Raw genomic sequence first — 13,679 nt, forward strand, 5'->3', positions numbered from 1 at the left:
ACCACGGACTGGTAGAACATCTCCAAGAGTTTGTTGCAGATGTTAAAAGAACGTAGTCTCCTCAGGAAGTACATCCTGCTCTGTGTCTTCCCTGACACACCCTGTAGTTGTCACTTTTGGAAAAGACGAGCGTCCCTCCAATCATCGCCGGTGACGGGTTTTTCAGGCTCTGGAGACAGGAGCTCATGTCAGAAATGTCATCGTGAGTCGCGTTTGTTTCTGCGCCGGAGCCGTTCGTTCCCTTTGCATCCAAAGAATCTCAAAGGCGGATTATTTGTGTCGACAGGAGAGAGATTTGCTGCTACGATACCGACGTCGAGAATCTCTGAGGAGGAACAAAGCGTGAGGTCCTGCAAGGTGAGTCTGTTTGTTTGCGGCTGCTTGGTGTTGCGCAAGATGAAATGGCCTTTTTCTCGCTATCATTCCTCTCGTCGATTCATCGTGAGGTGTCGCTTCAGTTTGTTCAGAGAGATGTTTGCTTCCGCGCCCGCAGGTCATCGAAACATTTTACGGCTACGACGAAGACGTGTTGGTGGACTCGGACGGATCGTCCTTGTCTTTTCACACCGACAGAACCCCCGACACGGAACCCGAAGAGGTAGCCCGCCATTTCTGCCAGCGTATTGGCGCCAAACATTCCTCTTCACCCTGGAATCGGACTCGTCTTTGCGTCGCGGGTGCTTTGTCGCCGGTCTGACTGATTCTGGTACTAGTGCTGTGTTGCATTGGTGTGTGCATGAGGAGGCGGAGCTTCGCTACCGCCAGCTGACGCAAGAATATCAAGCGCTGCAACGAGCCTACGCTCTGCTAGCCCAGACCAGCGGAGGGGACTACGACGCCGAGAAGGAGATCAAGGTGGCGCCCCTTCCCGCAACCCCCGGCCGGGTCGCAGCCTCCCCGTTCTCACCCAGCCTCGGGTGTTCTCTGGTCTGAAAGGAGGAGGAGGAGCCTCCCTCCTCCTCCTTTCAGACCAGAGAAAAGCTGATGGTAGTGTCAAACGCACCTCTTTCAATAATCACTCTTCCCTTAAATATCTACGAAAGTTATTTAATTCTCTAACATGTTCGGAGTTACTTTTTACGCGGCCCGTCAAAAGGGGAAACAGGCCCGTTGCGCCCTTCAAATAATTAAATTACTTTCAGTTCTACACCAAACCGATAATCCGATTCAAACACTTCCGTTAATTTATTCAGACGAAGCAAACTTTCAAACGGATTGAAATTCACTCGTGTCTCAAATAACTACGAAAGTTATTCAATTCTCTAAAATTGTCTGATGTTACTTTTATTTATTACGGTCCTATGTTATACCATAATAACCCCCCGCACATTAATCAAATTGTCAAATCAACCCCGAACCATCGATTGTACATTCAGTACAAATCAGCGCACAACAAAGTAGATGAATATACACAACACATTTATTGAAGAAACATGAAATAGAATTACAAATCTTAATCACTCCAGAAACCGAACAATTTCACCCACTGATACCCGTGTTAATAAAATCATTCAATCCCAGAACAATTCGATTGCAAAACACAGTTCATGAAAGAGGGAATCAATTTTTACCCAAGCAAAGAAATCAAGAAGTAAAAATCACATTTGTGCTTCTCCAAACAATTTATGTCACGCCACTATTCTCATAGTGACGGGTCCCTTGATCGAATTGACTAACAATATTGCTTTAAGCTGTTACAGAATACATTTTTAGCCAAGCAAAGAAATCAAAAAGTAAAAATCACATTTGTGCGTCCATGCGTGACTCACAATCCGACACCGTGTTCCTGTTTTATTTCTATTTTAACTTGCTTAGCTTATTTTGGCCCCTTTTTTGGTCTCATGTTTTGGTCTGGCGCCATCTTTTGGACACATTTGGAATTTCAGCTCTGCCAATTTATTCCTGTGAACAATCCATATTTTACCATTTGCACCATCTCTTCCCCCCATGTTACATGACAGTAGAAATGGGTCACTATCAAAGCAGAGTAGCAGATCTGGAGTCAGCGCTGAAGCAACAAGGACAGGTAAGCTTATCAATGAGCACACCTTTTTCTCAGACAAAATAGCTACATTCTTCAGTCACTCATTCGTCTGGCATTACTGGACCAACCCCCCCCCCCCCCCCCCCAACGTGGCTGGGAAAATGTGGAGAAAAGCAAATGTCATTTTCCAGTCAACCAAAGAATTTGTGGATGAAAATGACACAACATTCCAAAGCTGTCCACGCGTTTGTCTCTTCTAGAATGTCAAGTGGGTGGAGGAGAAGCAGCTGCTGCGGCAGAGCAATCAGCAGTTGGCCGAAAAGGTGACGGAAAGAAAGGCGCTGGGCGGAGTCGCTTGGCGTCACACCCGTCCGGAAGCCCCGCAGATGAGGTCTGACTGTCTTTTCAGGTCAGGCGGATGGAGGCGGAAGAAGCGCGTCTGAAAGAGCACATCCAGGATATCCGAGACCAAAACGAACTGCTTGAGTTCCGCATCCTGGAGCTGGAGGTGGGAAGACTCGCACAAGCGTGTTGAGGCCAGAGATGTGACGGACGGACGGACGGACGGACGGACGGATGCATGCCTCTGCCTTTCAGGAGAGGGAGTGGCGCTCCCCCGTCTTGAAGTTTCTGCAAGTCCGTTTCCCAGACGGCCTCAGCCCTTTGCAGATCTACTGCGAGGCCGACGGCGTGAGCGTACGTAAGGCGTCCCTCGCAACCCTAACCTTAACCTGAGGTCCCAGAACACCTTACATTGCTCCTTGCGCCTTTCCCCAGGACATCGTCATCAGTGATCTGATGAAGAAGCTGGACATCCTGGGCGATAACGCCGTAAGTGTATGTCGAACTCCTTATGTTCGCACTCCACGAGACTCGGCGGCTCAAATGTGACTTTTGGAAGGCTTTGCGCTGAAAGAACCTTGTTGACGCTGTGCCTTTGGGCTCTTGCAGAATCTCACCAACGAGGAGCAGGTGGTCGTGATTCACGCCAGGACCCTTCCCACCCTAGCCGAGAAGGTAACGCGCACGTCCACGCACGCTCTCGCATTCTGCTTATGTGACAGCAGCCTTTCCTCAGTGGTTAGAATACATCAAAGTGACCAAGTCAGCACTTCAACAGAAGATGTTGGACATTGAAAGTGAGAAGGTAGACAGACACGCGACATCAGCCAAGGGGAACTCGGGGCAATGTGCCCCAACAATTCTGACCTTGAGCTGTGCTAGGATATGTTCTGCAACCAGAAGGGCTACCTGGATGAAGAGTTGGACTTCAGGAAGCGTTCCATGGACCAGGCTCATAAGGTAAGCCGCCCTCAAATCTCCCGCCGGACTACTGATGGACGAGGATTGCGGCCCAGAGGATCATGGAGCTGGAGGCCATGTTGTACGAGGCGCTACCGCAGCGGGACTGCCCCGCCACGGACGGCGAAAAAGCCAGCCACGCTGGCGTGAATGACGTGCTGACGGCGGATCAGAGACAAGAGCTTAGGAGCGCCGTGGACCAATGGAAGCGAGCCCTGATGTGGGAGTTGAGGGAGCGCGACGCTTGCATCCTCCAAGAGAGAATGGATCTGCTGCACAGCGCGCAACAGGTAAGGGCCCAAAGCCAGCCCGGCACTTACTTGCACGCTTACTGGCTTTTGAAGGCTACTTTCCATTTGTCCGTCCTAGAGGAACAAAGAGCTGAAAGAATTCATCGAAGCTCAGAAGAGACAAATCAAACAATTGGAGGAGAAGTTTCTGTTTCTCTTTCTAGTCTTCTCCTTGGCCTTCATTCTGTGGCCCTAACACCAGCTGGTGAGTGAGCTCCAGCGGCACCGCACTCGACACCTCCGATACACTGCCAGCCGGTCTCAGACGTTGGCAGACGCTCCGATGCCGACGTATACCCCCCGCCACGGTGACAGAGGCACCGCGTCACACCGGCGCTCATCCAATCAGAAGGCAGGAAAGGCAAATTCACATGCAGGGCACTCTTGAACCAGAAGAGAGCGCCACAAAAAACGGTTGTTGCCCCAAACGCGCACTAAAAAGGGTCAGAATAACAAGAGTCCCACCGGCCAGCCGGGGCCACCCGTCCATCCATTTCTTCAGGGGGGGAAAAAATTGGAGTCACCGGTGAGTACATTTTGCATTTAGCTCTGCTTTTCTGCTTCTGTCTTCAAGTGTGTGGCATCCTGCGACCAAAGATTCAGCCAACCCCAAAGCGGTTGACCTCAACGTCCCACCACCATTCCTACCAGAGCAGGTGACGTGATGCTTTGGACATCCTTCCGTCTCAGATGCCCAAAAGTACTCTTTGCCACATCTGCGGCAATACGGTGTCTTTTCAAAGGTGCAAATAAATCCAGCGTGGGCGGAACACGCACGTCTTCGGTTTTTCCCGCTTTGTTTGTGTGACAGCTGTTGTGAAAATTTTACACAAATAAAGTTGTATAGTACAGGTTTGGCCAAGCCGCAACTCCCGAACCGCATGCGGCTCTTTTATGTTCATATCAACATTTGTGTGTGTGTGTGTGTGTGTGTAGGTGTGTGTGTGGGGGGGGGGGTTGTGCGTGTTGGCTTCACTTGAGTTCAATTTAGTATTTTCGTCAAAAGCGCATGTGGTGAAATTCCACAAAGTAGGATGGGCAAACACATTCCAGTAAACTATTAGTGTCAATTGGGCTCTCGAAATGGCAGGGAAAAGATGCACAGCAAAACGAAAATATGTAGATGAACACAGGACGTTTTTATCAGAGTGGGAAAGTTTCTATTTTTTGTTGAACGTGATGGCAAATAAAGGAAAATGTGCTTTCGGCAGTTTGCAAACATATGTTTTAAGGTTGTGTTAAACTTATAATCATATTAATATCTAGTATTAGAGTGCTCGTGTGGATTGGTGGGGGGCGAGGAATGTGCAGACAAACTGCATGAACTTGTTTTCTTCAAAGTGTTGTGGAATAGGCCCGGATAGGGAGTACCGGAGGAGACCATCTCAAGGTCGGTTAGGAACAAGAACAACAGCACGTCTATGAGACCGGCCTTCGAGGGAAAAACCCAACTGTCTGACCTCAGCGACACCTGGACCGGGGAGGAGATGGCCATCGACCAATCATCTCACAATATTTTGCATGCTTTAATATTCATATTGTGTTTCTTTAAAACTGGGCAACCCGGAAGAATGTGTCGTCTTTTGGTGGTCACAAAAACGCACGAGTTTTAGTGTGAGGGACCCGGGACCCAGGCCTGTATTAGTGCGCTCTGTCAGGAATAAATAATTGGTAAATTTGGTCTGATTGATCTACTGGTCTTCTCTTTGACAGAACGAACTCGCAAAATTGTTAGGTGCGCCAGTGTGTGGATTAGGACATAGCAATTTATGTGTTAAGTGTTGATCGCAATTTGGAGTCAGATCAATAACTAGAATCCATAACCTAACAATTTCTTGGTGACCCCGGACGTGATGTCAAGAGAAGGGTAATTGACAACTCGTGGTCTTTAGCCAAGACACCGGACAGTGTCAGGGACACTGTCTCCCGGTCGGCGAACCGTTTGGAATAAGCGCACAACGTTGAGCTGGTACGACGTTTCCTAAACCCTGAGCTCATCACCGATAAGGTAAGCAGAATACCTGTTACTATAAGTCGAAATGCTGCAAATTGAAAGAGGAAATTTAAGAGGAGACTGTCGTTCAGATCAAATAAGGTGTGCATGAAGTTAAGATACATACGGTGAATAAGTTTGGAACTTACGTGTGTAACGTGTACGGTAAAGTCAGGGACTTACGCGTACTACTGATAGGTCAGGGACCTAGTGCTTCGTCGTGGCGGACAAGGGTGCGGTGACGATCGTATTCAAATAGCTGGGGTTAATAAAGAGATCACCGAGGGGAAGTGAGGCCTCCTCAAAAAATATCCGGTGGTAACAGTTCCTCCTGTGAGAGATCAGACCGCTAAAACATCCAAAATGAACCAAATTGGGGGGAGAGAGAGTGTGCGCGCAGAGGATCCTCATGAGTGGGTGTGTATATGAGTGTGTGTGAGTGATGTGTGTTCTATGGAAGAATGGTGTGTTTAAGTTAAGTTGGTTAGAGAAACTAAGATGAGCAAGGTGTGGCAGTAGAGAAAATAAGGTGTGTGACAGAAAGTTACTAGAACGGTGGCTTGATAGGATGAGAATAAGAGACAACAAATGTTGTGTAGAAGACATTGAAAGATGTCGAATGTGAACATGATGAAGGGCGCAACAGCAAAGTTGGCCTGCCCTTTGAGAGGTTGAGACTGATGGGCGAGCCTGCACTCGCGCGTAGTCGCGGGTCTGGGCTGTACGCGTGGGCCTGTGCTATGCTCGCGCGGGCGGTGGGCCGGCATCATGATTGTTGCAGGAAATGGCCAGCCTGTAACCAGTCAACATTGATGCCGCGACCCTCTCGCACGGGGGGTGCTATAGCCCGGGCGGGGCAGGGACAGTGTGAGTTTCTCAGTGAATGTTTGAAGCAGTGAGATTGAAGGAATGTATATGCTGATGTGGAAGCGCAAATTGTGAGTGGTATTGACCGATAGAAAGTGGCAAAGAAGCTACATGAGAGATGGATTGTGCGTGCGTGCGTATGCGTGTGTGTGTGTGTGTGTGTGTGTGTGTACGTGCGGTTGTGTGCGCGCTCGGTGTGTGCGTTTATGTGCACACCCTGTGTGCTGCATCCACACAGTGTGAGGAGGAAGACAGCATGGATCAGAGAATGTTCAAGAAAGGGGGGCTAACTCGTAAATAATGAGGAGCTATTGGGAGTAATCTGTTTGTCCTTTCTTTAAGGTTAGGTTAGGTTAGGTTAGCAACACGAGCGATTTAGAGGTTCAAAAGAAAGACAGTTAAAAGAAAAAAGCATTTTTGATTTGGACAATGGCAGGCTAACAAGAGCATGAGAAAGAAGGGTAGAGAAAGCGGTGAAAATAGACAAGGAAAGAAATGAATACAAGGGCATTTATCCATATTTGCATGATGTGACACACCCGAGTGCCCCGAAACTCGGAGTGAGCTATGTTGGACCGCCGCCGTACGGCGACCCCGGAGTAATGGATCCGGTGGTGACGTTGGGTGGTAGGATGGTAGTGGATGTCGAGGGCGAAGGCGAAAGGGCGGATCAGAGTATTGTACAGTTGATTGAACAAGCAGTAAATAAAGAGAGGCGACGGGCCCGGGAGGGGGACACATCCCGCGTGGACACATCCCGCGTGGACACCTCCACCCCCGGTCCGAGCCCTCAACCGTCCAATGTGACAAAAGGAGAAAGCTGGCATAGACTTACTGCCGAGAATGAGGAGCTAAAAAAGAAAATTGATCAAGCCGATGAGCAGCGTACACAGGAAGCGCAGATGTTAAAATGGGCAACAGAGAGAGAGAGAGAGAGAGAGAGAGAGAGAGACACGGAGAAAATATAATTTGCGGAGTGGTCAGGGACAGATGACACAGGCCGAGGTGCAGAAAAATGAATTGATGTGTCCGCTGGTGACCACATCGGGCGGTCAGCACTACGAGCCCATGGTGCTCCGTGATGTGACCACGATAATGGAAAATATGCCCCCACTTCACAGAGGAGGCAAGGTGTGGCTGAACAAATTTTTGGCTCTGATGAGTGGGCAGAGCTGTACACTCGGTGACATGCGCCAGATGTTGGCAGGAGCATGCTCCCTGGTGCAACTGCAGGCAACTGAGGAAGCAGCAGGCACAGCGAGACTGGGGAGGGAGGTGCCCTTGCCACAAGTAGCAGCGCCCCTGTTTGAAAACATTAAATTGACTTTCCCACAACCCACCGATCTGGCCCCCACTATGTTTCCTTATGATGTGAAAATGTCACCTGCACAACATTATGTAACATGTGTGGAGAGTTGGATTGAAACCACAGGTCGACATCCGGCTCTCACGCACGAGGCAGAGGTGCTCTTCCGAACGGCGCTGCTGGATGGACTTCCGCCAGATGTGAAGAAGCAGCTAATGTCAGATCCTGACATTCTGGTTTGTGCCGAAGAACGATTTAAACGTCATCTTTTGCATCACTGCAGAATGTTCACTGAGTCACAAGCTAAAGTTGAAAACGAGACAGACGCATTATCTAAACAGTTGTTGAAATTACAGTTGGCAAAAATGCATGGTGAAGCTAAACAGTCTAAATCACAGAAAAAGGAAATGCAAATGTCACAGGCTCTTCAGGTGGTGGGGCGCGGAAGGGGCCAGTTCCGGGGCGGATACAGAGGGAGTGCACCTGCTTACCCGGGGAGGGCAGCATACAAACCCCATTCGCCCAACGCATGTTTCATCTGCGGCGAAACCGACCACTGGGCAAAAGAATGCCCACAGTATCGACCACGCGGAGCCACCCGCCCACAAACGCACGGAGGTCAGTACTACCAACATGATGATCTCTGGTGTGGACAATTTGAATAGGGCTGCCCAGGGAGCCAGGAAAGCAGTGGCCCGGCGGAGCCAATGCTTCATGTGACAGTGGAAAGAAAAACCTGTGAAGATGCTGGTGGACACAGGAGCAACTTATTCATCAATAAACACTGCCCTTCCTGTATCCTCACTGTCAAAGAAAACAACAACTTTAGTCGGCTTCTCGGGACAACCACGTACTCTGCCTTTTACCAAACCACTTGAAACTGTGATCACCCGGACAGGGTGTAGACTGTGGTACAAATACATCCATTCCACAGACACTCCGATCAATTTGATGGGAAGGGACTTGCTGTCAGCCGTTCAAGCCAGAATTCTGTGTGGGCCAGAGGGAGTGATTATTCAATTTCCAGATGGCATCAGCATCCAGTGCTCACAGCAGCTACAACAACATGGTCAGTGGCTGATGGCGCCCCTACCGGCAGAAGCAGAAACTGCAACCATCTACTGGGCCAGGCTGGAGCCAGAGACCCCTGCTGGTGGCGGTGTGTTCTCGACCTACCTACTGTGGAAGCCTGGATCTGCTCACTGGCGCCATACCACCCACCTGTTGATCCTTTGCATTGCACTCTATTTTATGACCGAAAAAGTGATGATGTATATCGGGATTTGTTTGAAGAAATTGAAGGGCACATGTGGGATTTAACTTCATCGTGCATTTTGATTGGTAAAGAGGGAGTCGCAGCGGCAACTGAATTGACATATGAACAAATGCAGTGGTTCAAAATGACAGAGAAAGGGGTGCCACACATTTCGCTGGCTCTTGCCCCAGGACACGAGGCCAGACAATTGGGCTCAATGGCCAAGCAGTTGTTGCAACAGACCGATTGGCGGAAAACTCACATTCCTAATTTGTACTGGTCTGAGTCTCAGAATGCATACCAAATTAAACAACCCATGGCAGACACAGGATTGCTGGAGATGATGTTGGTGTCCCGCACACACGGTAGGGAGTTAACTGATCATGAGGACGCTGAAGTAATGCTGGCGGCCTTGCCCGACACACTGTGGTCCCAGAGTCCATTTGATGTCGGGTTTTGTCATTAGGTGGCCCCTATTGATCTCCAAATGGATGAGACGCAGCCTATCAAACGGCCTCAATATCGTTGGCCGAAAGAGGCGGACCAAGGCATGGAAGACACTCTGTGTGGCCTCTGGGACGCAGGGGTGTTGGAAGTGTCCGACGGCCAAATCGCACTCCTTGCTGTGGCGTTACCAAACTGGGTGAAGCTTGGGTCAAGGTGGACAGGAGCTTCATTGTGCACTAAGTTTGACAGAACTGAGGAGATTTGATAAAAATTGAAGAATGCGTAGAGCTACAGAGAAAAGCATCATAGTCAGAGATTGAACAGATTTGGATAAAACAAATAGGCTAAAACGGTAAGAAACAAGAGCGAGATCTGATATTTTGGCTCGTCAGGCTTAAGAAGTAGAAGTCGAGTTAGATACATTTTAGAATAGGACATTTGGACTAAAGTGGATTCGGTCAAGAGGAACAGGGGCATTTTGGCATTTTAACAGGGATTGACAGCAAGGGAGATTGAGGATAGAAGATCTGGACAGCAATGACGTAAATTACATTAAAAACTGCCCATTCTAGGGAGAGGTGCTGAATGGTGTGACAGGCAGGATTTTTAGGAAGAGAAAAAGGGGCGAGTTAGACTCGCCAAGAGGGGCAATAAAGAGAAGCAGACTGAGAAACATATTTGAGCTAGACAACAGGAAAAAGGGGGAGAGCCAAATGATGATGTAAAAATCCAGAGGGAATAGTCGGACCCATCTTTATTGAATTTAATTAGGATAATTAATAGAGATCGAGTTTGTAGGAGCAATCTGAGGTTATGGAGGCTCCCCTGACACGCGGGTCCCACAGTCGTCTCCCCCCAGATAGACATATATGACAATTTGAGATGAATCTGATGGGCGAGTTTATGGAAAATTGAATTGGAGATTTTACAATAGGTCATGTTGACAAGTATGTCCAAATGTGAAGAGTTACTATTAGGAGTCAATGTTTGCCTGCACACTAACATACTAACTTTGCTTAGTGTGGGAGGAGAGCTGAGTGATAGAGACGGATGTGTGTGTCTGCGAGTGTGTGGATGGGTGCGTGCGCATGTGATCATCTATGACTGTGTGTGCGCAATATGATTGGCCAGAGAGGTCTGAAGTTGGGGTGATGTGTTTGCAATTGAGGATAAAATTCCTCTCACCTGAAGGGGTGGTACAGACTGGAGGGTCTGGAACTGGTAAGTGATGAGTTCTGACCGGAACCATGGCTCAATGATCAAATCAGGGGCACCATCGACAACAAAACGATGTGATGGAGAAGGCCCATTTCAGTGATATGGTCAGACAAGACAGAACTAGTATCGAACAGCAAGACTTTGAGCGATTTGACGTGTAACGACTTTGAGCTCACCCGACGGGGTGACGGACTAGGTGGACAGTGACCAATTGTTTGACGCTTGAACGTGTTTGCGACAATAGCACGCTCTGCTTTGTTTTTCTGTGTGACTTGATTTTTTATTTTTTTTTTTTTTTTGCAGCATCAGCCACCAGCCAAGGAACGGATTGCGCGTTGCTTGCGTAACTTGTTTTCATTCTTGCAGGTTGTCGATTGCATTCGTGGAAAGTTTGTGTTGGATTTACAAGAATATGTTAACCCTTGCCCTTTTGGTTTTTATGATGAACTTGTTGATGACGTGGTTTTCAGGACATGATCCGCGGGCGCCAGGATTCATTTTATGACTGTTTTAATTTTGATACTTGATGTCTGTTTTTGTGTGTACAAATGTCCGCTGTCAGCCGGGCTATAAGCTCACTGACAGGAGTGCGATGATTTTTGTTTGTGTTGCCGAGTGTGTGTGGTGGACAGTCAAGTTTCAAGGACTTGGGGTGATGGTCCCGGGGCCCAGATGGTAACTAGAGGTTCCGTGGGCCTGGCTACAATGAGTGTGGTGATGAGAGGGGACGCTTTGCAGGTTCCTTTTGATACGTAATGACACATTGGGTGAATGTGTCAAAGGGGGAGAGTGGTAAAATAGAAATGGGTGAGTAGGTTTCAATTTGTAATTGTGATATACAAATTTTTTTCCAAATTCACTTGCTTTCAAGCTTTAACAGGACATGCCAGAATTCACCCAGCAATGATGGAAGGAGCAGAGGAAGACCAGTGACATCTGGTTGTGGTGTGGAGATGACAAATTATAGGATCGCTTGCCGAAGAATGCATCAGGTATCTGTGCCCTCGTGTCGTTGATAATGCCTGTGGTGGTTGTCCCCATTGAAATACAGAATCTCAATTGGAACCTGGAGTCCCCACTGGCGGGGCTCCTGAAGCAAGCCAAAAGAGACATTTTGCCCCCGTGGTTGAGCGACGACCATCCAACATATATTGGCACTATAGGAGTGCCCCGGGGTGTGCCAGATAAGTATAAACTCGTTAATCAAGTGTCCTCGGGATTCGAAAGTATCTTCCTATGGATCACCCCCAGTAAAAATGTAGACCGTATTAATTACGTTCATTACAATGTCCAACGACTGGGTAATTATACAGCTGAATCATTTGCCGCAGTTCATGAACAATTGGCTGCAACGTCGTTAATGGCGTTCCAAAATAGAATTGCGTTGGACATGCTATTGGCTAAGGAACATGGTGTGTGTGGAATGTTTGGTGATGCATGTTGTACTTTCATCCCAAACAACACGGCACCAGGAGGCCGACTGACCAGGGCGTTGGAAGGACTAAGGACACTGAACAAAAAGATGAAAGATCATTCAGGCGTACACACCGATATTTGGTCTGATTGGATGAAAACGTTCGGAAGCTGGAAAGGCCTCATCATGTCTGTGCTTGTTGCTGTAGCTATTTTTATTACAATTATGATTTTACGCGATTGTTGTTGTATTCCATGTATTAGGTCACTCACTGTCCGGTTGATCGAGAAAACCGTCGGCCCGTTGCCACCGATGGGCCAATATGCCCTGGTGACTCAACATGAGCAGCGGGGGGAAGGAAGGATCGACAGCGCGCTGGTAGCTGTTTGCTAAAGTAACGGGTGATGACCTCATAAATGAGGTCATGAGAGGGAATAAAGGAAAATGTGCTTTCGGCAGTTTGCAAACATATGTTTTAAGGTTGTGTTAAACTTATAATCATATTAATATCTAGTATTAGAGTGCTCGTGTGGATTGGTGGGGGGCGAGGAATGTGCAGACAAACTGCATGAACTTGTTTTCTTCAAAGTGTTGTGGAATAGGCCCGGATAGGGAGTACCGGAGGAGACCATCTCAAGGTCGGTTAGGAACAAGAACAACAGCACGTCTATGAGACCGGCCTTCGAGGGAAAAACCCAACTGTCTGACCTCAGCGACACCTGGACCGGGGAGGAGATGGCCATCGACCAATCATCTCACAATATTTTGCATGCTTTAATATTCATATTGTGTTTCTTTAAAACTGGGCAACCCGGAAGAATGTGTCGTCTTTTGGTGGTCACAAAAACGCACGAGTTTTAGTGTGAGGGACCCGGGACCCAGGCCTGTATTAGTGCGCTCTGTCAGGAATAAATAATTGGTAAATTTGGTCTGATTGATCTACTGGTCTTCTCTTTGACAGAACGAACTCGCAAAATTGTTAGGTGCGCCAGTGTGTGGATTAGGACATAGCAATTTATGTGTTAAGTGTTGATCGCAATTTGGAGTCAGATCAATAACTAGAATCCGTAACCTAACACAAACCATTCTGCCTGATACGTCAGACCTCAGCGCATTTCAAAGATTCAAATCTTCAGCGCCATGCACTTCAGCTCACTCCATGCTAACATTGATCAGGCGTCGAACCCGCAACATCATGCTTAAGAGGTGGACATGCTAACCAGTGCGCCATTATGTCAACGCATAACAACTGTAAGAACTTCCGCCGGAATTCAAATCCGCGGGGAGAGTTAACTTGTTTAAAAGGGAGTGGGCAGAAGAATTATTTAATTTATTTAAATCTATTTGGAGTGTGCGCCATTATGTCAATGCATAACAACTGTAAGTCTACTAAACAAAACAGCGGTTGCTATATGACGTCTGCCACGTCGTGGTCACGTGACGCGGACGTGACGTCGACGCCTACTTTACATCCCACCGATCACAGGACCCCTCGGCTGCATAACCGCGCCCCCTTCCCAACCAATCGGATTTGCTATACGCGAAAACGACGCCAATGGGCGGGCTCTTCCGCCAGAATTTAAATCCGTGGGCGTGGCTCGCA

General features: G+C 48.2%; 1 protein-coding gene across 1 annotated transcript; it reads left to right on the forward strand.

Moving 5' to 3' along the window:
* Positions 1 to 997: 997 nt before the first annotated feature.
* On the forward strand, positions 998 to 2,995 carry LOC125992744 (janus kinase and microtubule-interacting protein 3-like; the record flags this gene model as incomplete). The annotated part of the gene is made up of 6 exons (XM_068649724.1): positions 998 to 2,026; positions 2,245 to 2,307; positions 2,394 to 2,492; positions 2,582 to 2,680; positions 2,762 to 2,815; positions 2,936 to 2,995. Coding segments are annotated over exons 1-6 (645 nt in total), but the record flags the coding sequence as incomplete, so codon positions are not given.
* Between the last annotated feature and the right edge of the window lie 10,684 nt (positions 2,996 to 13,679).

This window comes from Syngnathus scovelli, unplaced genomic scaffold (assembly GCF_024217435.2).
Source record: "Syngnathus scovelli strain Florida unplaced genomic scaffold, RoL_Ssco_1.2 HiC_scaffold_24, whole genome shotgun sequence".
NCBI lineage: Eukaryota > Metazoa > Chordata > Actinopteri > Syngnathiformes > Syngnathidae > Syngnathus > Syngnathus scovelli.